Source organism: Chinchilla lanigera, unplaced genomic scaffold (genome assembly GCF_000276665.1).
Source record: "Chinchilla lanigera isolate Chin_1 unplaced genomic scaffold, ChiLan1.0 scaffold00043, whole genome shotgun sequence".
Lineage (NCBI taxonomy): Eukaryota > Metazoa > Chordata > Mammalia > Rodentia > Chinchillidae > Chinchilla > Chinchilla lanigera.
Genome location: NW_004955444.1, coordinates 14414382 through 14441101, shown reverse-complemented (window position 1 = coordinate 14441101; position 26720 = coordinate 14414382). Strand labels below are relative to the sequence as shown.

The following is a 26720-nucleotide window of genomic DNA, read 5'->3' as shown; positions in this document are numbered from 1 at the left end:
ACCTATAGCATCTACTTACCGCTATTTTATGTTTTCAAGAACCAAAAAATTTATGGAATAAACCTATATGCCTGAGAATGATAGGTGGATACTTAGTAAATGTTTGTAGAATAAATGATGACACCTGGACAATTACATAAAAGCGGTTTTTAACTGTGTCTTTTATTCTGTGCCAGGAATGATCAGCATCCTACAACTAATTTCAAGAAAACAATACCATGGCAAAAATTAGCTAGTTAATTGTTACATCAGCCAGGCATAAATTGGTTAGTGTTGGATGTAGTATATAATAGTGTCCATCGGTTCAAGTGAGAGTTACTCTAATGATGCTAAGTATTCAAAATACTGTAATTTTTGTTCTCCTACTGATTTACTATGAGCCACATTTTTCTGATTGCTCTTCAGATTGTTTGATTTATTTATGCAAAGTTTTGACATTGCTATTTTTTATTCCACACAAAAGGATACACTTAAACACTTTCAATTTTTAGCTTTGGTTTTTAAACTCCTAAAGTTCTAAATGAAGATCTTTTCTTCATGGGGGTGGAGAGGCATGGGAATTAGTGACAGACAGCAGTGACCTGGTAAACACTGAGTACTTATTGATAATTTTAATGTTGATTTCACTATCGTGACATAGCTAGTGCACTCAAAGACTAATGGAACAATCACAATAAAAACAGAATGCAGAACTTCAATAAAAACCAAAAGTAGAAATAAACCTTTCAAAATTGAACATTACAGTCTTCATTGCCTTATTTATTGTCTGTTTTGAGGGGAATATGTTTTTGATATTTACAAATATGGAGATAAAACTTGTGGTCTGTACAGTTTTCTCCAGTAATACTCTGTGTCCTATTTGCTGTCATCATTTATATAATGCCTCTTTTTTTGAAATGTATACAAAGTACATTCATTCTGCCATAGCAAGATATTTGCTATTGGCAATGAAATAAATGCAACTTATGTTATTCTATCTGGTCTGGTTTTTTATGCATTTCTAAAATTCAATAACATTGTACTTCAGCCTAGCTGCAAAATACCTAACTTAGAAACTGGGCTTAAAAGTGCTCCAGCTATGAGGGCTCAAAAAGTGCACAGAAGTTTCCTCTGGAAAAAAGGCATTGTGCATACACAGACTGCCGCAGCAGCGTCACTTCATGAGAGGATGGCAGAATATGACTGAGCTCAATTTGCATGCAGGTGGCGAGTCTCTGAAGTGGTATTAAGGGATGAACAGGGGTGGATTAATTTCCAGTCTTTGATATTCATTAACTCTAGCTTCGGAAAAAAAAAACAAGGAGATGACACAATTACCCTCAGAGTTTTATCCATGAGCAGGAGCTTTACAACCTGAAGTTCATAATGGCATACTAATTGATCAAGAAGGGGCACACACTTTTAGTGAAGAAATGCTTGGGCTTGACCATAGTAACAATGGTATTTGACTTCGGGAGGATCAATTCTACTTTGAAAACATCTAGAAAAAGAGTTACTTATTTTCTGTGCCATCTGTCAATGGCTACATCCCAAATAAAATCTGGTGCTAAAAGTACTGTTGGTCAAGATAAAATTACCATTTTATTTGACTCAAATAGTGTTTGGATTTATCACTGCATTTCTATTTCTAGATGCAAAACCTTTCAAGATGGATTCTTAGAAGATACTTTAGAAAAGAGGACAACTTTAACCTGGCATGGTGGCATACACTTGTAACCTGAACGTTCCGAGAGGCTGAGGCAGGAGGATCCCAAATTTAAAACCCAGTCTGGGAAATTTAGCAACTTAGTGAGACCCTGTCTCAAAAAAAGTGTGGAGAAAGTAGCTCGGTGTAAAGGCTATGGGATCACTGATCCAAGATGTGAGTGATGGACTGCCAAACAATAAAAAACAGATGAAAACCTTCTGATCAGGAGGAAGACTAGAAGTTATCAGATCTCTCCTGAAATGAGGTTACAAGAGGAAAAGAGAGTGATTATAAGGAAGAGGAATGTGCTGGCCATGTCTAAGAATTAGCAATGAACAATCATTGTATTGATGCTTATTTACCTCTGGAGAGTCAAAGACTTCAGGGTCACCATGTATGGCTGGAGGAAAGATGGCTACCAAGTCTCCCTTTCGCAGACAGAGGTCGCCCGTCTCTGAACTGAGGATAAAGTCCTCTTCAACGAAACGAATAGTGCTGGAATATGAGGACAGCCGAAGGGCCTCGAAAATGATGCTTTCTGAAGGAAACAAACAGTGATTGCTGAAATATGACTGCTTCTGAAAAGAGCTCTCAACTGGGCATTAAAGCTCATTACGAATAGCCTTAATTGAAAAGGAAACCATTTCTTATCACATCCACTAAGCCCCAAGTGGGAGCCCATGCTGGCTGCCGTGGCAAGGTAAGGATGGGGTGGCCCAACCCCAACACAACCCGGGAGCATTGAACAGGGAGGAAGTAGCACTGCAGTATTTGGCAGAGAAAGCCACTGATTCGGATTTTTATAAGAGAAAATGATCTACAAGAGAGAATGCTGTGGTAAAAGTACAGCTATTGGAAGGTAAAATTACATCCCACTTACAGCTCACTGCTGGTAGATTATTTCACCAGCCTTCAGACAGGCTTAGCCATTTAATAACCATTTAGGCAGTTAATAGTAAAGTAATTGTAGTGGTGCTTTCTGAGACAGCTTAGCACTTAATTTCTTTTATGCTAGCTGTAAATAAAATGTGAGTCAGCGTTTGCTGGAAAAATTTCAAAAGAAAAATACTTATATAGGGTTTAGAAAAAAAACCTCGTATTTTCTGCAGCATCTAGAGAAAATAACAGCCACCATCATATCCTAGAAGATTCCAGAAGCTGAATGTCCTTGCTTTCCCAGTGGCCTTCACCTTTTGCTCCTAGCACGACAGATTTTATGGCTAATTTCCGGCAATTTATCCTGGCAGTTTGAGGAGGAATTCCTTTGGGAATAATATGCATAATTTGCATAAATCATTCTGATAGCATGCATATCAGCGTGTAGCTCCTGTCTCGGTCTGCATCTCTCCCTTCATAATCAAAACTGACTATGTTTCCACCAGCGTGAATGGGTCTTAGAATATAAAGCTTGATTCTTTCTAATCAGCAATGTGAAAAAGAGCTCCAAATGGAGTTTTTTCCCTCTCCCTTTTACATGCTAATAAAATAGTTGTGTTTATGACTTGCAATTTGAAAATCAGACACACACACACACACACACACAGCCCAGTTTCGTAGTGTTCACCAAAACTCAGACACACTCAGTACTCAATTATTAGATTACTAAAGGCAGGCCCTTCAGAAAGCTCACATCCCACAAAAAGCAAAAAATGTTATTTCAGTAAATTTTAAATCTATGCACAGCTTCCATAGGGATATGGAGTTGCTTTGGGTGCCCTCTCCCAGGAGGTTTTTCCTTAAGCATGCATTTGTCTAAAGAAATGAGGCTGCGGTCAGCTCCTTGTGGGCAGTGTGGTGATTCAATGTGACGTACAGTGAGGCTGTGCATATTCTCTTGGACTGCCTTCGTTATTATAATCAGGCAGAGTCAAATCGGTTTGCTGGTGATGAGGCCAGAAAAGAACTTTGGTTTTGGAACATGGACTCTACTGCGGATAGCCACAAGGCACCTGACACGACGGATTTCAGTTGGCAGGACACCAACAACCAACATTTCTATGGTGAAAAGCATGGCTCAGCTTCCCATGTACTGCTGCTGGCCCTGGTGGACCAACAATAGCATTGCATCATTTTAGCCTGTGGTATGAAATGGTAGATGACATATGTAGCGGAGCTGTTCACCAAACAAGTTCAGTAGGGGTGTGGGAAGAAGAAACGTAAAAGCAAAACAATGGTGAGGTGGCTGCTGTGACAGGCCAGGCATTTAAGAGTCTGAATAACATGGTCACATCCCATTGGCCCATGTGCTCTTGGGGAGCGTGGCAGCTTGTGCCCACCACAGTATCACAAATGACAATTGGGCAAGCATATCTTATGCAGAAGTTAATCACAATAATGGAGCTCAAAGTGTGGCTCAGCAGTCAGATCGTAAGTGACAAATCTGTTTTACTTTCCAGTACCAGTTATGTGTGCAAGACGAGATTGGCTCTAGCTCTGAGCGATCATGCCGATAATCATTAGACGACAAAAGTAATGAGTTCGTTATTATCAACAATGAAGAGTCGCGCTTATGGTATCCTGCAGTCCAACATACAGACTCAGACAACAGCAGCTTTCCAGCCACCCTCAGTATAAATGCAAGCAGAGCTATACATTGAGAAGAATGACAACTGCACACACACACACACACACACACACACACAATTGCAGCCTCTACTTGTAGTTGTCATAGTTGAGCAGACACCAGCCAGTGCCACTGACAGACCAGCTGGGCCCTGGGAGGACGTCCATGCTACACCAGGAGGTACAGTAAATTATCCTGCACGGTAGAGCAACATCTGTTTCTGTGCTAGTGCCGAACAAACAAGGCAATTTAAAACATACCAAGGGATAACCAAGCAACAAATGAACATGACCCTCATTTTTTTCCCCTTCTCACACACGAAGTGCTAAACTTCATTGTGCAAGCATTTCATGAAAGAGAAGCCAGGTTTTTATTTGATAAGGTGTTGTCAGAGAGATTTTACATATCTCCAAAATGGAAAGAAAAAGCTTATAGTATTGTTATTCTTAGAATCGTCCCCTTTCTATCTTCATTTCTTTTATACCAAAGCTAGCACTCAGTTCTCAATTCGCTCTAGAATTAAAAAAAAAAACCTTTCCATATACTTATAAATATTCAGTCTTTAAACCTAATTTGCTATACTTAGTTCACATGCCTTCAAGCATTTGTCTTCCAATTTCCACTGAATAAATGCGTACTAATGAGAACTAGAGCAAGCTGCTGAGGCAAAGCTGGGTGACTTGGGTCTGGCCTGCCACCAGCTTGTGATAGGCGGGCAAATTGAGTTAAAATGAAAAGTCTTGTCAGCTGAAATTCAACATGGTAGCCAAACAGCAAGCTGTCAATCATACAGCCAAAACAAGGGACTGCAGGTAATAAAAGGTCATTGTGAATCATTAGTGCATTCGCTTTCATATGGAGGTTAATTTTAATTAAACATGATCTCTATCTGTAAATGTTTTATATAACTTATTGTGCATAATGAATTGTTAATTTACACCAACATTTAGCAGGTAATAGGACCCTTTCATTATTAGAATGCATGGTAGGAAAATGGCTATCAGGAATGCAAATATTTTGGGGATAGAATTTACACCAGGCCCTACAAGGTGCCAACAATCACAACTGGGACTGAGATCAGACTGCCTGTGCTGTATCACGAACCGAGTTTTAGTGACTGGTATCCACGAGGTAATTGGATTTCTAAATCCTGCACTGAACTCACAATTCTGAACCTGCAATACATTCTTCTTCCACCTATGGTAGAGATGTTTATCTTTTCAGAATATAAAACTATTCTGATTAAACAAAGAACTGGCGACGGTCTACATAGATGCTTTACAATATAACTGGAAGAAAATGGCAAATCAAAGAAAATGCTGGTAGAAAAAGGCGCACACATTTTCTCTTTAGACCTCTGATCTTGATTCTGGCTGCAATAATTGACAGATGATTCTCATTTGCAGATTTAAAGTGCTAAAGCAGAACATGGCAATCAATAATGCATATTACAAGCAAACACAAGCACATCCGGTTTCTTCCTCACACTTAAGCCATGTCTGTGTATGTGGAATGAATGCACTGTGACACGGCCAGGCTGTTAATTTGGGTCATCCTACTGATTGGTGCAGGCTGGCATGCCTTCTGATTAGCCACGGTGATCAGGGATGGCTGGACTAAAATGAACAGCAGGCCCTGCCACAGTCGCTTGGGCTGAACACTTGGGTGGAAGAGAGAGGAGAAAGGGGAAGAAGAGGACGGAGATCTGGAAGCTACGATGAAGTGGAGTGAGGGACAATAAGTGCATGTGTGCATGTTTCTACATAACTACCGGCCAAACAGATGAAAAGGTATAGAAGGAACTGTGATAATCAAATAATCTGTAGCAAAACCACAAGTTTTGGGTTCAACAATTAAATATTTGAATAAAGTTAAAATAAACCTAGATTATTAGAAATGTCTACTTTCACATTGCACTGCACGTACGCGCTTTAGCTTATTGCTAAAGTATATATATATATATAAATTCAACGTAGTCAACAAATATTTGTTAAGGTTCTAGTTTGCTCAGGACACTGGGTCACTCCTGTTGCTGAGAAAAGGGAACACAACAGATGGATGTGACCCACACGCATATGGCATCTAGGTAGTTCAAAGTCACAAAGTACACATAAGCAGGAATGTTACCAAAGGCCTACAGCAGATACTGTACAAGTTTTTAAAATTGATAAATAAAAATCTATATATTTATGTTATACAGAGTGTTGTCAAATATATATACATATATATGCTCAATTAGTCTAATAGACAGATGCACTGCCTCATATATTTATCAGTTATTTGTGATGAGAACTACTAAAATCTATTCTCTAAACAATTTGATGTTGCATAATTTCATACAGGATAACTCCAATGGTGGCATTCTGCAAGCCCATTTTAGTAGAACACTATTTTTCAGATGGTAGTGAAATTTCCTTCCCTTAAATTTTCAGCCTTTATAAAACAGATAGGCAAAAATTCTTTTCCATATAACAGACCTTTAAATATATGTAAAGACAACTACCATGCCATTTTCTAATCGTGTCAGGAATATGTAGTATTCAGTCTTTTGACATGCTGGATGAAATCAGTTAGTCAACATGTCTCTTAAAATGTGGCAGAATTAGGTGTACTATTTCATTGGGAAAATTATTTTCTGTGTTCTCAACACCATACACCTACTGATATTTCCTGGGAGTAGATGAGAAAAATATTTTTGAAATAGCATCTCCATAGTTTGTTTTAAACTGATATCCCAGAGGCTATTAGCAGTCCAGGCTATCCATTAGAGTCCCTGGGGGTTGTTGGAAAAAATAAATGCTTCATTGAGCCCAGCAGAATCAGAACTACTACCTTAACTTAATACCTTTAAATTAGTGGTTTTGAACCTTGACTACAAATTGCAATTACCTGGGGAGCTTTAGAAACCATTAGCCTTCAGTCCAAAATAATGAAATCAGAATCTCTGGGGGAGGACCAGGGATAACGGGTTTTTTTTTAAGGTCCCAGGGGATTCCAATGAGCAATCAAGGCTGAGAACTACTGCTTTATGCTAGTTTCTACCATGCTGTAAGTTTCCTCATCTTTTTCAGACCTAACTACAATAATCTGCTACTTGCTTTGCATTAAAGTTCCCTTTCATTCCTTCCAGCTTCTGTTTCCATCATTCACTGTCCTATCAAACCCCCTTAGCTTCGTTTTAAAATGAGAAATCAGACGAACATCCAAATATGTACTTATCACTTTGCTGATGTTTCCTTATAATACATATAAAAATCTCAAATGCCCAAATTCCCAGGTTTCTGATGTACCCTTTCGTGGAAAATACCCTTTCCCCCTCTCCAGTTAGAAACTCCTAACACGAAGTAGAATTTATGCTTCTTCTATCTCAGAGACGATTTTGGTAAACTTCAGAATTGTCTGAATTATGTAAACTTTTCACTTTTCAAGTATACAATTATTTTATAACATTGAACTTTTTCAAAACAATGCCCACGATTATGACAGATATACCAGTAGATACAAGATAAAGGAAATTGTGTGAGGGGTATATGTAGTAGAATTCTCTCTACTATTTTTGTATCTTTGCCATAAATCTTAAACTACTCTAAAATTGCTTATTTTTATTTGAAAACATACCCTTAAGATTCTAACGTGAACTCTAGCCCTATCCTCAAATTCAAATGCTGCTACAATTGAGAATCAGTGATACATACCTTGCAAAAAAAATGTATATGGTCAATCTGTCTGATACATTCTAGAGCAATTTTGCCTAGGGTAACAGAGGTTATGGTCAGGTACTGGTCAGGCAGACCTCGCATCAACATTTGGGCCTACTATACACTAGCTAATCGTAAGACTTGGGTGATTAGTTAATCTTTCTGCAGCTTGCTAGTCAGTCATTAAAGGAAAATAATGATACTTAAGAATAAAATGCACTAAGATACACAAAGCTCTTAACATAGTGTTTGGCATATAGTAAGTAATTATTAATATTACCAGGCTGGGAATGTGACTCAGTGGTACAGTACAAGACCCTGGGTCCAATCCCCGGCCCTACCATAAAACAAAACAACAACATTACCATCTATAATGTCTTATCCTAAAGTTAAAAATTTAGGTTCACTGTATCCTGATCTGACCCACATTTCCTAATCTTGTCTATGTGCATATCATTGCTGGCTTTGTAGAATCAAGATATAAAGGGTTCCTTTCCTTTCTCAGGTGAGACAATGAAAAGAGATTCCTACTGCTCTCAAATCAAACAGGTGTGAGGAGAAAGATGGGGTTATGGGCAGAAAACACAAGCGAAAATCCTGCTTCTCTTTTTTATCACTTCCACACCCTTTGATGAGTTATTTAGCACCTGAGAATTTTTTAATCTGTAAAAATAATGGCAAATAATAGCAGCCACAGTTGCTCAGTGTATCTTGGGTAAGATCACATGAAATAATTTAAGTATATAAATTTGCTTTGAAATATTGAAATAATATCTTTAACATGGATTATATCTAAAGATCACTGTTGTTTGTTATTAATGGACCTTTATAATTTCCAACTGATTCTCTTTTCTGGATCTCCCGTACCACCAAGTGACACAAGCAACGGGCTAACAGTACTTACTAGAATTCGTTGAACACTTCAAACTTACAATTCTAGAATTATAATTTATGGCCTTTGCATTTAAAAAAATAGTATTACAGATTTTGTGCAGCTCTACTTTCATGGGGCTTTCTGTATTCTAACATCCCTCAACTGGACTGTTTGTAACTCTCCTCTATTTCAGGATGTTTAATTGAACAAATTTGGTACCTACAGTTTACTTGAGCTGTTCAGAAGTTGTAATTTTCTTTGGCTCATGTTCTTATTGGAATTACTTTTGCTTTTTTCCTGGGGGATATGGAGAAATAGCATCCCTGTGGGAGATGGTAGACTTAAATATGATGCCAGCTTGGATCAAGGATAATTGAAAAGGAAGAGAACAATATAAGCATCACAGGGATATTATAGAAATTAAATATTATTTTGATAACAGTAGGTAGCAATTATTGAGTCTATACTCATGCCATTACATTAAGTTGTTTATATATATTATTCAGGTAAAGTAGTGTTCATCAAGACTATTTGCTATCAATTTGTAAAATTTTAATTTTGAGAGCTTTACTATCACTTCATTAACATTTTTCTTCTCTCTGGATCACCTGTTTTCCTTTTCTTTGTCTTATACTGTAGTTTAAACCTAAAGTTCTAAGTCCTACCTCCACTTTGGCTTTTTCTTTCTAAACAACTGAAAAATTCTCACTTTTTCACAGAGTTTCTTAAACTTCCATTCCATCAGCAGCTTTTCATATTGAGATTTTGACCACAGGTAACAGAGATCTGAACCACATTGTATTTATATTATTTTAAGTTTCACTTAAATTTAGTTGTAGAGCTATTTACTAAATATTAATAGCTTACAGTGAGGTTATAATAAGCAGAATCTTTAATAAGATATATAAACACAAAACTAAAAAATTGTATTTTCTTTTTTTTTTTTTTTTTTCCTCCTGTACCGGGAACTGAACTCACGACCTTACGCTTGCTAGGCAGGCGCTTTGCCGCTGAGCTAAATCCCCAGCCCTCAAAATTGTATTTTCTTTAAGAGAAAAGAGTAGAATCATTTTAAAGAAAATCTGAAGAGCATTGGAAAAAAGCAGAAACTAGCCTCTTGATTTTTAAAATTACTTAAATGATTTTTAAAAATTACTTACACAGCCTCTGGCATTCTAAATTCTCAACAGTGACTTATAAAGTATTTTGACATGTAAACTCTCTGTTAAAAGAGAAATCTCTTTTGTTGTGCTAATGGTAAAGTACTCCTTCTTGGTAAAAAAAATGCAGCATTCATTTCATTATGGAATATTTTTCTTATGATAAAAATTTAAGATACTCTTTAAATAAAATAAAAATTACACTTAAAATACATAGAATCATTCCTGAAGTAGAAAAAAAGGGTACACGCACACACTCATACCACGCGATGCACTGTAAATATTTAGTTGTTTCATCTTGCCTTTGTGCTGAGTTTATGCTTTTTTTGATATGGGAGAACACTATAATTGAGCTACAACTAATTACAGAAGTTATCTGCTATGTAACTGACTAAAAATTCTGTCCTAATTTGACTGAACCTATCTCATGAAAGAAAAAGAAATACTTATTGTCATCCTGAAGATAATCAGCTCTATCATCTGAAATTCTCATAAAAACAACAGTGGCCTCTACTGGTGACCCAGGTCATGATAAGTCTTGTTGGCAGCTGAAGGCATTGCCTTAGCAGGTAGCTCTCAACTCACTTGGGATTTTTATTCTTTTTACTCCTTGGTTGATGACAGGAGAGATATAAATTTAAGAATGTGCCAAGGATGGGAGTGCATAGGTTCAGCTATGGATTTCAATGAGCTCAAAGTATTGCCCTAGAATTTGCCATTTCTTCTGCTTAAATAAATTCCAACATTTCTACTTTAATAACACACTTAGAAATGATTTTTTTCTTTCAGTGACAAGGAGTTGTGAGTAAAGAGTATTGATGAATTTCAAATTAATTTGAGTAATAATTCTGTACAAAATATAAACACATATTCCTTGAAGTTTATTTGCATTACTTTTCAGTATGCACCATCTTATTCATAAAAAGAAATGGAAATGATATGTCTATATGGAGAATGCCATTCACATCTTCATAGAAACTATCCAGAAAATATATCAAAGTAGAAGCAACTACCCAAAATTTGTGACAAATTTTGTGTATGTGCTCCATGAAAATTCTGCAAAGAAAAATAAAATAATGTTTGTGTTATTATACTGTTAAGATTATTTTCTTTTCAAAGCAAATACAAGATTCCTTCGATAATCCATACGACATCAAACAGCAAGGTGACATTTTTTCTAACCTTGCCCAGCATAGGGCACACTTTCTGTTACTGCCTCTGATTTGTCTTAGCCTGATCAGGGAGAACAATCTCTACAACACTGGGGCCCTTCTTCTCAGTTCCAAAGTGGTCAACCATGACCAAGACCAAGAAGGCCTTTGCTCTCAGAGCTTGCAATCAAAACACATAGAATGCATTTAAAAGATAAGTTGAGGCCAACACAGAGGAAAACACCAGCCTAGATTGTCAAAGAGGGAGCTAAAAGACATATATGAGCATTTTCCCCTCATTTGTCCAAAGGAACTGGGAATACTGTATCCTAAAAAGCACTACAGGGTGAAATGTAAGCACATAGGGCATAGAGGAAAACACACTGATGTAGCATTTACCTTAATGGTACATATTTAAAAGCCACCTCAAAACCAGGAAAGGTGAATGCAATCTGCTGCAATCAGGAACTCATGTTACAGATGTACAGGACCGTGTAGAATTTTTTTAAATGACGGTCCTTTTAACCTCAAAAGTATTTGAAATAGTGAACATGGATATCTCACGAGTCAGTGAATATTTTATAAAATATCAATATTATACATGAAGCGGTGTGAAGTTGGCATTTTCTCCCTTCCTCCCTTCTTTCTCCCTTTTCTTCTTGAGTCACCGAAATGATGAATTTCCAGTGGGAAGCATTTTTACTACATTTCTGAGAACTATATACTCCGCACTATACAAAACACACTAATCTCTGCCTAAAAATATAGACAGCATTTTAAAGGAGAATGAATGCATTTTGCACACAAGTTGCCTCTCTGAACTACTTTGCTTTTCAATCCTCAAATCCTTTGCTTGTCAAGACAGTGCAGCAGTGTTTGGAAAGCATTAGCACCCCAACAGATGCTCAGAATCAAACGACTTAATAGGCATAAACTATTTTTTTCAAATAACTGCAAAGCTTTGGTTTAGCCTTTTGCATACCTTGCATAGTTAATTACCTAGGCCTTAATGTTTACATGCAATGAGAGTGTCTACAGCTATAAACTACATAATTTATAATTGATGTAAACGGGTGTTATTATGTCAATTAGGCAGCTGTGTCCTCCACCTCTTGGTAAACAGCTATGAGTGATAAACTGAGTTTGCAGAGAGGTACCTTCTTTTCTTCACAATAGATAAAAATAAATTACCTAGGCAGACCAGGCTGTCCAATTGTTCTCTGGTGAGGTGGATGGAAAGTCCAGAGCCTTTCTTTTGACCTGTTGACTGCAGCAAATGGTCAATTTCGTCATGCAGTGCTTCCACAGCTTCAGGGTGACGGAGAACATAATACATTGCCCAGAACATAACTGGAATACTGTTTGCAATAGAGGCCCAGAGAAGGGCAAAATGATGTGCTGGGAGAAAATAAGTGAAAAGGAAGATTAATAGCATTTATTACACTGATTAGATTTGCAGTGTGCTAATTAAAAGATGTTAGGACACAGACCCAGCCAAGGATCAGTGCATGCTAATGAGAACCAATAGGCTTCTGAAGTCTAATTTTCTGCTTAATGAGAATAGTTTAAAATGTAATGTGTATGGGGGCAGGAAAGTGGGGGATGAGATAAGAGGAGTAATGCTGCTTAGTTATACTCTTTCTCATTATCATCATTAAGTATCTTGTTTTACCACCTCAGCAAAAAAAAAAAAAAAAATCAATTATCAGAGAGGGTTTTTTCAGAGTAAAACATTTTATCATTAGCCAATTAGAAAGAGCATAAAAAATTCCAAGGTCGCCATTTTGCCTTTTTATTTCAAAGGTCTACCGTAAATTATTTTATTTTAGGCAAGTAATAATTCAGAAGTTTCTTACCTCCTATATCAAGGTCCTTGAGTCCGTAGTATTTCTCCAGAATATCCTGCCTCTTCTGAACAACTTCAGAGCTTCCTGGTATCTTTGCTAATTCCTCTGGTGTCATGCATTTTATAAGCTTCTCCCGTAGAGATTTGACATTTCGTAGAAGCTCAATGGGTATGTCAGACACCAAATATGGGAATTTGTCATCAAATTTTAAAATGTTATTTCTCAGCTCACTGATAAATTTTTTTCTGTCCGCACTAGGAACTTTTCCATACATTGTTGTAAATGTGATCTCAAATACTATCGAGCAGCAAAATGTCAACATTTGCGCTGTGTTCCAATTGGTGTTATTGATTAATAGCTGAGACTCAAATGTTTGTTTCATATTTTGTAACATATCTTCCAGGATTATGTCCAATGACTTGCCTTGCAAAAACTGATAGGCACCGTGAAGCTCATGGTCCAGGTCCTCATGGTTTTCCACAATCCTGATGGAGAATACATTCACTGATAATTTTCGAGTAAGTCTTCGAAAACTTAATTTTTTGTGATATTTATTCAGTAACTGGTACTGGAAAGGGTCGAGGATAAATGTTATGTATTTGCCTACAAAAAGAAAAAATATGAGTTTATTTGGTAGCACAGAAAAAATATACATGCCTTAAATTAGCATTTCTTTGAGTCACAGTCATCTTGTGAAGTCCAGGCTGGCCTTGAACTCTCATCCTCTTGCCTCAGCCTTGCAAGTGTGTACCACAAAGCCTAGCTTAAAATATTTTAATCAAAATTAGAAAGACTGCATTAACTAAGACACAAAGTTTAATGGGAATCTATTTCATTCAAAGGTGTACTACATGTTTCACTTGAAAATACAAGATGGTGTAAAAAGCTCTAGAAGCATAAAGTTAAAAATGTACTAAAGTTCTACATGACTTTTTATTTGGTAGTTTATACTCACAATTTTAATTTTAGCTGACCTACTCAAGCATTTTAAATATTTTTGAAATATTCTCATGATGCCTTTATGTAAGCATTTCTCATTTTCTCCCAGAAAGCAGTAAAACAAATTGGTAAGATGTCACTCCAATGCTCTTTATTTATATTTGATAAAGAGATTTATATTTGACAAAGAGATTTATATATTTGGTGTCATCTTAGCTTTGGTCAAATATAATAATGCTAACTTAGGTAAATGACAATGCCCTTACAAATAAGTAAATATCTAGTTCACAAGGAACCATCTAATTCAAAACTATAAAAATAAATCATGAATACCAGCATTTCATTCTTATGGATGAGAAAACAGGGGTTCAAGAGATTCAGGAACACGTTCAAAGTCACACCCTGAATTGTAACTTACACAGGATTTTAATCTAGAACCTGTCAGTTCATCCTTCCATTCATGACTTTATTGAGCAGTGACTGAAATTCACACATTTGGTTGGATTCTTTTTTACTTGAGATATGAAGAGGAAGAAATCATTGGGTCATGATGAGTAGTGACACAGACTAGGTTAGACAGAACAGAAGGTGTGCATATATGGAATTGGCTTTAGCTTACTGCAAATGGTCAGAAAGCATTCCTTGAGAAAAGGACTTTTATATGTTAATTTCCATCTACCACTGTTGCCAAAACTTATCCTATTAGACTTGGGATGCTTGTTGAAAATACAGATTCCTCCAGGGTTCTAATTCATAACGCTTGAAGGTAAAGTTTACAAGTCTCTATCACTGGCAAGATCCTCAAGTGAGTATTACCAGGAGGACCCCTCGAGGAGCACAATTACACTATGTCTAGCTCTCAAAACTGGCAAGGACCTTGCAGAGTTCTGAATTCAACCCAGGCATTTACCAGTTAAGAAAGCTGAGGAAATGGCATAGAAAACATTCAAGACAAAGCCTGAATAAGAAGCTTCTCCCCCATGCTTTTCTGCACACAGTAAGGATTCTTCTCTCTGGAATGCTGTTTTAATTCCTTGTAATTAGAAATATTATGCAGATAGTACCCCATAATAGCATTTAATAAATCTTTCCTTTCAGAAAACACATAGGACGTTTAGATGATTTTACTTAATCTCTCTCTCTCTCTCGTTGTTGGACTACATTTCATTTGTTATATATTGTAAGTCAAATGGCATCACAAATTCAATTTGTCGCAATTTATTTAGGATAGAGTGTTTAAATAACTTTCAACCAACTTTCAGAAACAGGATAAATGCGTTTTTATTTTAGACCTTGAAAATATGGTACATGTACTGCAATTTACTTTTGAAAAATGATTCATATGACTTGAATTTTTCACTCCATTTTCCTCTGATTTATTTAACTATGTGAGCCAATCTAGGAATGAGGGTGAGGCTGAAAGAGCTACTCTTTCTTGTCTGATGCCGAAGAATGTCTTCCATAAAGTAAACTGGATATCCATTTACTATCTATCTATCTATCTATCTATCTATCTATCATCTATCTATCATCTATCAATCTATCTATCTATCTATCTATCTATCTATCTATCTACCTATCTATCTACCTATCTATCATCTATCTTGGGGAGAACAAAATGGGCTCAACTGGGTTTGGACACATTTTATGACACCTGCTTTACCATCACAGTTTAATTAAATAAAATTGCCAGCATCTGCCTGACAAATAATTGGGGAAAAAAGTGAATTCTCTTATTTTTTCAGAAGATATAATTTTAGGAAAGCTGTATGTTTTCACAAGCGGTGAGTCATCCTTTCATTAACTGAATAGATTTTGCTAAGTATTTCGAGGGTTATTTTGAATGATTCCCTAAAATTGAAAGAGTTAAAAGCTATTACAAACTTTATAGAATGTTTTGAAATTTTTTCTACCAATTTTGTATATTCAACTAAATCTAAGTGGGAAAACAATCTATTCAGACTTGACAGCACGTGCTACCTGTTCTTGGGCTCCTGAAGTAGAGGCTGGATATACATTAATTTCTGTGTATTCTATAATTCACTAGAAATAGATACATTCTCTGCCTCTACTTCTCTTTCTCCTCTCCTTTCCTTTCATACAAAGGAAACATGAAGTTCATTTGAAAGAAAAGAAACATACCAAATGTAGGAAAAACTGTTGTAGATTTATCAGTTACTAATATATTTCTTAAAGAAATATTTTTTTAGTTTTTTAAAAAGTCATTATTGATTAATTTTGAGCTACTTTCAGATAAAATTCTCAATTCTCATCCTTTTAAGCTCTTTTCACTCTAGGATTTGTATTTTCTCTTTCTTGTTGTTAGTTTAATTTTCTTCAACATCAAGACACTGTATTTTACCTTCTTTCTGATTAAGATGTGGATTGCTTTAGAAGTAAAGGTTTTGATTTTCCAGATTTTACTTTTCAAGTGGGTTTGGAAGTACTAATAACCCTGGAGATGTTAGCTGGCTTTCCAACTTTTAATCTTCAGTATAAACAATTTAAGCTAAGTTTTCCAAAATTAATATTAATTTAAACCATCTGTCCACCATCTGCTAATGTGAGATGCAAAACCAGAGTTTCTTTGTGATCTTAATCAGACAGTTAGGAAAACACATATACATTCATAAAAGGAATTTAAATTTTCTAACAAAGGAAATCTTCTGAAAAGTTATGTTATAGGCTATGAATTCTTGGAGTAAAATTAACTTTTGCTCCAGTGTGGCTTTATGTAAATGACTGCCATGAGGGAATAGGCACGTGGCCTAGTTCACAAAGATCACAAAGTAGAAACAATATCTTCTGCCATGTTTTCAGAAGAGAATACTGTCAGCAGTTAGTATGCAATACAGATTTAAGGAATTTCAGAGTTTGCATTTGTCTAAAATATGGATGTCAAAATGGGGCCCATGTCTGCAAAAATACAATGTAAAATCATTCTTTTGAACAGTAAATTTGAAAAGAGGCAAAATTTTAATGTCTTTCTTTTCAATTATTTTATTCTCTTCCTTTTTAGGGAGCTAAAATAAAAGGCTCTTTAAGACATTAATCCTTGGGCTGGGGATTTAGCTCAGCAGCACAGCCCCTGCCTGGCAAGCACAAGGTCGTGAGTTCGGTTCCTGCCACCGGAAAAAAACAACAACAACAACAAAAAACAACAAAAAAAAGACATTAATCCTAGCATTCCTGTATAATCTGTACATGCTCATTTACTAACACGTCTTTTCCTTTCCATCAGAACTGCTTTTTTAGGAAAGTGAAGCTACATGGTTCAAAGTATATTGATGAATGCATTGTTTTAAAAGTCTAGCTAGTAATCCTGATGTCTTACATACAAGAAGTATGACATCTGAATCATTACAAATTAATTTGGGTTCTTTATATTACTTGATGCTTGATATGGACCTTGCCATGGAAATTGAGGACAACTATTTTCTGGAGACTGAAATACCCAGCCAACAAATATGAGACAAATTTTAATTTTAAAGAATTTTTCAATGATTATGAGCTTTAAATGTCTGTGTTTAAAAATCTGAACCTGAAAGACTTAGTTGTGGGAATGGAATATGAACCAACTTTTTATTTTATGAGCATGACTACCTTTACATAGTCCCCTTCTTATTAGGGAGATTTCACTAGCTATTGACAATGATGTACAGTGCAACTTCACTGGGGTGACATCTCAGGAAAATGATTCCACTGTACCACCACACAAAACCAATTAGAGAACTATTTTCTGAGACAGGTCACGAATTTACATGGTTTCTCATGAGAAGATGTATCTTTTAATTTCTTTATTAAGATGACATTTATGTCCCTTGAGACTTTTTAGGATGACAATCATTTGCTCATCCTGCAAGAATAGGCACTAGCTGAAATCATGTTATGGGACAATGGTGGAAGACTTTGCTCATTTTCTAAATGAGCTACTTTGGAATCTGATCACTAGAACCATGTTCCTTAATAGGATTTCTTGACAGGAATTTATCCAAACTCTAGCAAGAAGAGAAAGGAAAGCAGTAGCACTTATTCAATTGTGTTTGTCTACTATTGAGTTCAAATATGTAACCATGGTTAAATTATTTAGACAGTAGAAATTCAGCAAGCTTCTCAGAATTTAAGAATAATATATCAACTGTAAGAAAAATCACTTTTTTAAAGTGCATAAAATTATTCAAATCTATAACAAATTTCTGCCAAATCATCATAGTTAATTTTTGCATAATGTAACTAAAAAGGAAAAGCTGAAAATTTTCAATAATTTTTGTACCTACTCATTGGAAACCTGAGTTTAAATTTTGTTAAGTAAAAGTGATTTTTAAAAGAGAATATAGTTATTCACTTTGAGGCCAATAGCTTGCTTAGAAAAGAAGCATCAGCTATGTCCTTTATTTATACTACAGTATTTCTTTTTTTGTTTTGTTTTTATTCTTTTGTTTTTTTCTCCGGTACCGGGAACCGAACTCACGCCCTTGCGCTTGCCAGGCAGGCGCTTTTGCCACTGAGCTAAATCCCCAGCCCCTATACTACAGTATTTCATCAATTCTAAGGTACTGAAAATTTTTTCATGAAAAATTTATTGTGAGTCAATCAGTGCTGGGCTCTGAACTAAATGCTGATAATACGAGAGCCAACAGAATAATGAAGGGAGACAGACAAGTGAATTAGTAATAAATTCACAATGTATTAAATGCTCTGAGAATAGTAAAAGCAGAATAACTGGACCCTAAAGAAGCAGTACCAAAGGTTAGCTGGGGAAGAAAAGATTGGAGGAGAAAGTGATATGTGTGTGGGGCTGGGGATTTAGCTCAGCGGCAAAGCACCTGCCTGGCAAGCGCAAGGTCGTGAGTTCGGTTCCGGTACTGGAGAAAAACCAAAAAAAAAAAAAAAAAAAAAAGAAAGTGATATGTGACCATGGTCTCAAAAGATAAGTTCTATCAGACAGGTGGGAACAGCACCAGGAAGAAGAGGAAGAACAGAGGCACAAAGGCTGTGGTTTGTGAGGAGGAACTTGTAACAATGTGGCATATTAATAGTACACTAAGCACAAGGCAAACAGTAGCAAAGAAAATGAATGGAGAGTGGCTCTTAGTAGAATGCATCTTGGGGAGCCTCGTGGGACCACATTTTATATTACAGTTCCTTTTTTTCATAGATGCACAATGATTTTCATTTTAACTTTTCTGAAATTAGAATGCATGCAATTGTTAGAAGATTTGCAAGTGCCAGGCAAAAGAGTAATAAAACTAATACTGCTTGTTCATGGGGGAGCTCCACCATGTCCATGAGTTCACCCAATTAGATTATTTTTTAACTCAAATATTACATTAATATGGTAGCTCTGAATGTAAATCACAGTATGCACAAAAGGTTGCCTCTAATCCTAGGCAAAGTTATAGGCAAAAGCATTACCGCCTCTCTAACCATAGAAAGTAAGATTCTCGAGCTAATTGGAGGAAGATAGGGTTCAGCTGAGAAAGACTTGTCCATGAAAATGTTCCAGATAAACACTACTCAGTTGATTAGGGGACCAGAGAGGTCAGGGTCAAGAGAGTCATGCACCAATAGGATATTTTGGAAAGAAACAACAGATCAGCAGTGTCAAACTAGATAGACATATCTGCTTAGGCAGACCTGCAGATGATCTCAGCAAGGTTGAAGGTTGGTTATGATTAAAGCTCCAGGGAAGAGTAGCTAGAGACAGTAAACGTAGGCAAAATATCTGCAAAAGAGAAAGCTAAAGACAAGAAAATTGAAGAATAACCAGAAGTCTATAAATAAAAACATAAGCTTGGTTATAAATTAAGGATACAGACCCCCAAAGAGAAGAAAACTAGTGGCAGCTACAAAATGTGAAGAATTTAAATTCTGACACCCAGAAGAGGCAGGAATAAAGGTCATGGGCACAGGCAGGTAAATGGACTGTTTTAAACATTTATTGAAAAAAATAGTAAGGATCGTTGTGAAATGTAGGTACACACAGTAAATACACGGGCATATGAGGGAGAGTATACCTGGTATTAGTCATGTTATCAATTGTCTAATGAAGGGAAGATGAACAGTTTCATCAGAGCAGGTAAGAGCTGGAGGCTGAATAGGGCTTCTGCCTGTCTCCTCACTGGTAATAACGAAGCAGAAGTCTGAGAGCAAACAAATGTTTGTAATTTAGTGTGTGCAGCTCAGCCTTCAGGATATAAACAAAAACTAAAATTAAAAAGGGAATTGCCAGCCCCAATGATAAATTGGTGTGGAAGATTGTGTTTAAAAATGGCCACAATCACTGCCTTTTGTCTCTCCACGTGAGCTCCTGTACACTAGACTCGCCCCATCTAAGAAGCCTACTCAACTTCCCTTACCTTTCCTTGACTTTGGGCTGCATTGTGACTTGCTCTAATAGAATGTGGTGGAAGTGAGGCTTTGCAATTCACAGCCTAAGCCTCAAGAAATCTTGCAGCTTTTCTTCTTGTTTTCTTGCAATGCTAACTGCCAGGTAAGAAAGTTTTTTGAAAGATAAAAACCATGTGGATATGGAAGAATGACCAGCATGATGAGACCATCTTGGAGCCTCTAGCTCCAAGTTAGCAGTCAGATGGCACAAGTGATTACACCAGTAATCACAGGAATACATACGAAAGAAGAGTTTTTACTGTAAACCATTACATTGAGGGGTGATTTGTCATGCAGCAATAGATAACTAATATAACTGGGGTCTCAAAAGAGGTTGAGTTAAGAACATTTCTGGTTTTTCTCCTAACCCTATGATGTAATCATACTGTTTGTTTTAGTAAATATTTTTATGGAACTTTGAATCACAATGAACGTCTTAAGATGAAGAAATACATTTCAGACCAGTGTTTGGTACAGACTTAGAGGTGGAAAATAGGAATGAGTATGTTTTAAGGTAGTGAAACCATTATGTATGATACTATAATGGTGGACACATGATATTTTGCATTTGTAAAAATCCAAAGAAAAACAGAAAAAGTAGAGTCTAATATGAAATGGACTTTAAATATAATGTATCAGAGGGTGGGGCGGAAGCCAGTTCAAATTAGCAGGAGGGCAAGGATCCAAGTTCAAGCCAGTAGGAGGTACAAAGACTGTTGCAGGCTAAACAAATTGTGTTCCAGCCCTACAACCAGAAGCAAGCCTCAACTTTAGATTATCTAGTACCCTGCCAAAAATCTATCGCACTGGCTTGCTTGGAGAAATAAACACAGGTCTAGACTCTCTGCCCAATTTATCTACCAGTGACAGCAGATATACACCTTGAAGTAGACATTTTTTTTCTTATTTTCTTCTTTTTCTCTTTCTCTCTTGTTTTCATTTTTCTTTTCTTTGTTTTCTTTTTTCTTGACTGTTTATGTTTTTATACGAATACGAACACTGTTTCTAGTACTTTTTTGTTATGTTCTGTTCCTGTTTACATTTCTTCCTTCTCTCCTTCTTTTTTGTCTTCTTCACCAGTTTCCCAAAGTTTGTATGATCTTCCTGCATCTCCCAACCTTGCTGCTAATATCTTCTTCTATTGCTCTATTTTCCCCTATCCTCTTTTAACTTTTCTCCTTGAAGGTAAAATCACCATACTGAGGGGTATATTTACTATATACAATTTTCTGGTTTGTTTTAGATTTTGTTATATAACCACAAGTACAGTTCATATGCTTAAAGTTGGCAAATCAATAGTTACCACAGTTTGTTATTTTCTAGGCTTTGTTTGATGCTACTGTTATTGCTGCTCTATTTCTTTAGCCAGAGTGATATATTTCTTCTAATCAGTTGTTCTTCCTGGTATGCCAGGACTGAGATTGTCTGAAGGTCATAAATAATACTATAGGCCAGTGCCAAAAAACAGGGGCTAGGCCAAAGAGGCAGCAATTTCTCATCCCTAATAAACTGAATGGGTAGGTTCTTGCAACAGACTCAAAACCCAAAAGCCAACTATAGCTGGAAGACATTGCTGAGAAGTAGTCATTTCCTAAGAGTTCTAATACTAGAAATAAAGGTACTTGCCATAAGCAAATTGCAAGCACCAATCCAGGAATTAAACTAATAAAAGAAAATGAGAAGACACAAGCAAGATGCAACCCCAGACTTCCAGCTCACCAAAAGCAAACCAAGGTGGCAGTGAGGTGGAACAATCTGAAAGCCACCCATCTGGACTCTATGAAGTGGTAATTGGAAATAACAAAATAGCTGAATGCAGCTCTAGAAAAAAATTAAGTCAGAAATAACTTCTCAGATAGCTACAGATATGGTGACCACATGAAAGACTTTGTTAGTGACTGTAGAGCAGATACAGATGAAAAAAATACATGGAATCCATGAAACAGATTCAAATAGATATCCAGGAGATTAAAAATTCCATTGAAAATATATGCAGCAGAATGCGCTAATGTGAGGACTGGATAACAGATATGGAAAACAGGATTGCAGTTAGTGATCATGAAAAGAAAGATTTCTTAATAATAACAAGAGACTATGAAAAATCAATCCAATAGATGCTAGATGATGCAAAGAAGAATAACATAAGATTGACTGGAGTTAATAAAAATGTAGAAGGTAGCACAAATGACATGAAAAACTTGTTCACAGAAGTAATGGCAGAAAAGTTCCCAAGCATGGACAAAAGAATTTAACATACAGATAATTGAGGCATATATAACTCTATTTAGCCATGATCAAAAAACTCTACAGCAATGCACATAATAGTCAAGATTCCAGAAATACAACATAAGAACAAAATGTTAAAAGCTATTAGAGAAAATAAACAAATCACCCATAAAGGAAATCCCATTTGAATCATAACAGACCTTTCAACACAAACTCTCAAGGTAAGGACAGTTAAGAGTGAAGTATTTCAAGCCCTGAAAGAAAACAACCTCCAACCCAGATTGATATACCCTACAAACAATACTTCAAGCCAAGACTGATCAAGAGAGAGAAAGGTCACTACATCTGTTTAAAGTGGAAAATCCAAGAAGAAAAGATAATAATCATTAATATATATGTACCAAATACCAATGCACCCCACTATATAAAACAAATATTAACACATATGAAAAATCAAATAAACACTAATACTAATGTAATGGGGGACAGCAATACCCCACTGTCACAAGTAGAGAGATCAATTAGACAAAAAGTCAATCAAGAAATATCAGAACTGAACCAAACTTGAATTAATGGATTTAGTAGATGTCTACAAAGTGTTCCACCCCTCATAGGAATGCATATTCTTCTCAGCAGCATATGGAATGTTCTCTAAAACAGACCACAAACTAGTTCATAGAACATGCTTAAGTAAATGCAAAAGAACTGAAATAATCCCAAGGGTGTTATCAGACCAAAGTGCAATGAAATTAGAAATGAATGGCAAAAGAAACCACAAAAACTTCATAAACATGTGAAAGTTAAATACCCTCCTGAACAAACAATGAGTAACAGATGAAATTAAAGAAGAAATCAGAGAGTTTCTACAATTAATTGATAATGCCAATACAATATGCTACAACTTATAGGATTCAATTATAGCAGCCCTATGCAGGAAATTTATAGTGGTGAATTCCCATATTAAAAAAAACAAAGTGAACTCAAATATACAACATAATGTGATCTTCAACCATCTAGAAAAAGAAAAGTAAGTCAAGCCCAAAGCTCATACAAGGGAGGAAGTTATAAAGATCAGAGCAGAAATTAATGGAATTGAAACTAAGAAAACAATATCAACATTCAATGAAGCAAAGAGTTGGTTCTTGTTTTGTTTTGTTTTGTTTTTTCTGGTACCAGGAATTGAACTCATGACCTTGCATTTGCCAGGCAGGCACTGTGCCGCTGAGCTAAATTCCCAGCCCCCAAGAGTTGGTTCTTTTGAAGTTAAATAAAATTGACAAACCCTTAGGCAAACTTATCAGAAAAGGACAGACAAGACTCAAATCTTTGCAGTTAGGAACGAAAAGGGTAAAATCAAAACAGATCTTGCAGAAATCCAGAAGATCATCAATACCTACTTTAAAAACCAGTATTCTAACAAGATGGAAAACATGTAAAAATGGACAGATTCCTAGATACATATGAATTACCAAAACTGAATTAAGAAGATATAAAAATTCTAAGTAAGTCAATATCAGTGAATGAAATTGAAGATGTAATTAAAAAGCTACCAACAAAGAATACTGCAGCAGTATTGGCTTATCAGTTATAAGTGTGTCACAGTGATGCAAGGTTAATAATTGGAGAGACTGTGATCAGGAAAGAGAAGGTGTATATGGGAACTCTGTAAGCTAGCTGCTAAATTTTGTAGAAACCTAAAACTGCTTTAAAAATGAAGGTTTACTAAAAATGCCTTCTAATTCTTTTTAAACTCTTCTTAAATCCAAACCAAATTAATAAAAGGTGACACATGACTGTATGAGATTGGAGTTTTTTAGATACCACAAAGAGCATCCTGTAATTTGTCTTTTAATATGATGATAACTATACTCAAACACATGATATGCTTTTGGATCAGCTCTACAGATAAGACAATGTTATAAAAATATGTCAAATTTTGTCTATAGGAAAATACAAAGACATTCAGAATAAGCGAGAAATTGTAACATGTGTAAGTTACTGATAGAAGCGCTTCTTACCCCCAAGAAGAACTGTGAATATGTCACCATGTTGCTTTTGCAGAGTTCTGATGCAACCTAAAGGATCTTTCTGGAACTTCATGGTCACTCCAAAATAAGGAAGCCAGCCTTTTATCAATGGAGGTTCACCAGGTCGCCTATAAATTAAAAAAAGATGAATGAAAAAAAGAAATTAAATTATTATTGTAATATCAATATCTGTCCACTCTAGAAGTAGGTTGCATGAATGCTGCAGCTTTTCTCATTTCTCTTGTTTAATGGTTATTATATAGTGATGTGTTTACTGAGCTTCTCCTGGGGTAGACAGCTTAATTCACAACTTTTGCTGAGTAACTTCTGAGAAATTCTATCTCTCAAGGCTTCAATGGCTGCTTGACAGTTAAGTAGCAATGTGTTTTATTTCTTTTTTTAATGTTCATTTTCTTGTCATCATAAATAGTCATTTGTAGACCACAAAGTCTGTGACTAAAGGGATCTCTAGGAAACTCAACCAACTGTTTGAATAATTTGCTTTGTGACTTTCAATTTGGTATAATGGTGATAAAAATGAAATGGTCAGATGCCTGATTTTCTTGGTCTTTCACAACTCATGTTAAAATGCTGCCTGGTAAATTTAGTCAATAAAACTCAAACCTAGTTTTGGCTGACATTTGTGATTGCTTACTATGAGCTTGGTGAGCTGCTATCGGCTGGGACTAATCTAAGGTCTAGTTAAGCTGCCTTTTGGAAATCATGTAAATGACATATTTGAATTATTGGTTATTTTATTTTACATTAGCTTAATCAAACTAATCCACCTCATTTTAAATCCAAATCGATGGGTAGAGATTTATACTTTTCCACAAATATAGATTATGAGTTGTTTTAGTTTGAAGAAATCTTCAACTATAGTGTTATACATCAAGGCCTTTGGGGGATGATGCATTGAAATATACTAAACAAAAGCATGTTCTATTTATTGTGCTAAATGGAAGCATGTTCTATTTATTGTGCAATTTTTCACTGTTTGTATTTAGCAAAGATCTTAGAATTAGATGGCACCTTTGGAGCTTTAGTGTAATATCTCATTTTTGTAAGGAAGATCTCAGGATTAAGAGGTCAACAAATCTGCCTAAAGTCATGCACCTGCATAGAGACAAGCTGCACAAAAGGATGCAAATCCTGGAGCACTACAGCTTCTCTCTGAACCCCCTGGGGACATGAGTCAGTCGACCTATGAACTTTGTAAAAGGTAAAAAAAAAAAAAATTGAAATCAAAGCAGCTCCTGGCCAGAAATGACAGACACATGCAGTGAACACAACACCCGTGTGAATCTGAGAGCTCTTGCTGTGCGCTGGGTGTTAGATGTCTGGTAGCAGTTGCCAGAGTACAACTCCTCATTGTAAGATGTCAATTAGACTGGAATGGCATAATCAGAAGAGGGACAATTAATAAAACCTGCAAAATATTTTATGCTCTTGAGAACAATGAAAACCTCAAACCTATATCCATGAGTTATATATTTTTGCTATATTCTTTTATGATGCATTTAGTTGAAATTATAAATGAATAGAATTGTTAAATTTTCCTAAAAATGTCACTTTTTAATAAAGCATTTCTTAAAATACCATGAGTTACAAAGCAAGATTTTTTTGTTTCTTGATCTGTCATTCTAAAACTCCTGTATTTCAAAATTTTTTCCTAGTTATTTATTTGGTATACTCAATCTAAATATATATAAAAAAACCAAAACAAACAAAAGCCATTTTTATCCTAGAAAGGATTAAAGCAAACATTCAAAAGAACTCTGATTCTCTGGTCCATCTGTGAGATGATTTATACTACATGCAAACCATTTTGATTAATCACAAGATATTACTAGCTCAGATCTAATCTAAGATCAAGATTATGATCATGTCAGCATGGACTTTTATGTAGCTGGATTAACTCTATCAGAAGCTTTTATTTTCCCACAACTCAACATCATAGAATTAAAAAAAAAAAAAAAACAGATCTTTCAGGGGGACGAATTAAATCAAAATCAGTAAGAGTGTGGCAGAAGTCAGATTCTGCTCTATCTTTTAGAAGACAATGTATCTTAATGGTAATTTATAAAATATATGCTGCTGCTTAAATAGATAGAAACAAGAAATATAGCATAAACTTAAAATCATATTCTTCATACTT

General features: G+C 35.7%; 1 protein-coding gene across 1 annotated transcript in view; it reads right to left on the bottom strand.

The window, feature by feature from the left end:
• LOC102022645 (25-hydroxycholesterol 7-alpha-hydroxylase) overlaps positions 1 to 26720 on the bottom strand; it is a gene marked incomplete in the record, with an annotated part of 171251 nt that overhangs the window by 4967 nt on the left and 139564 nt on the right. Inside the window, 4 exon segments of the mRNA XM_013518189.1 lie at positions 2050 to 2225; positions 12325 to 12531; positions 12990 to 13583; positions 24554 to 24690. Of these exon segments, the coding sequence (XP_013373643.1) occupies positions 2050 to 2225; positions 12325 to 12531; positions 12990 to 13583; positions 24554 to 24690 (1114 nt within the window).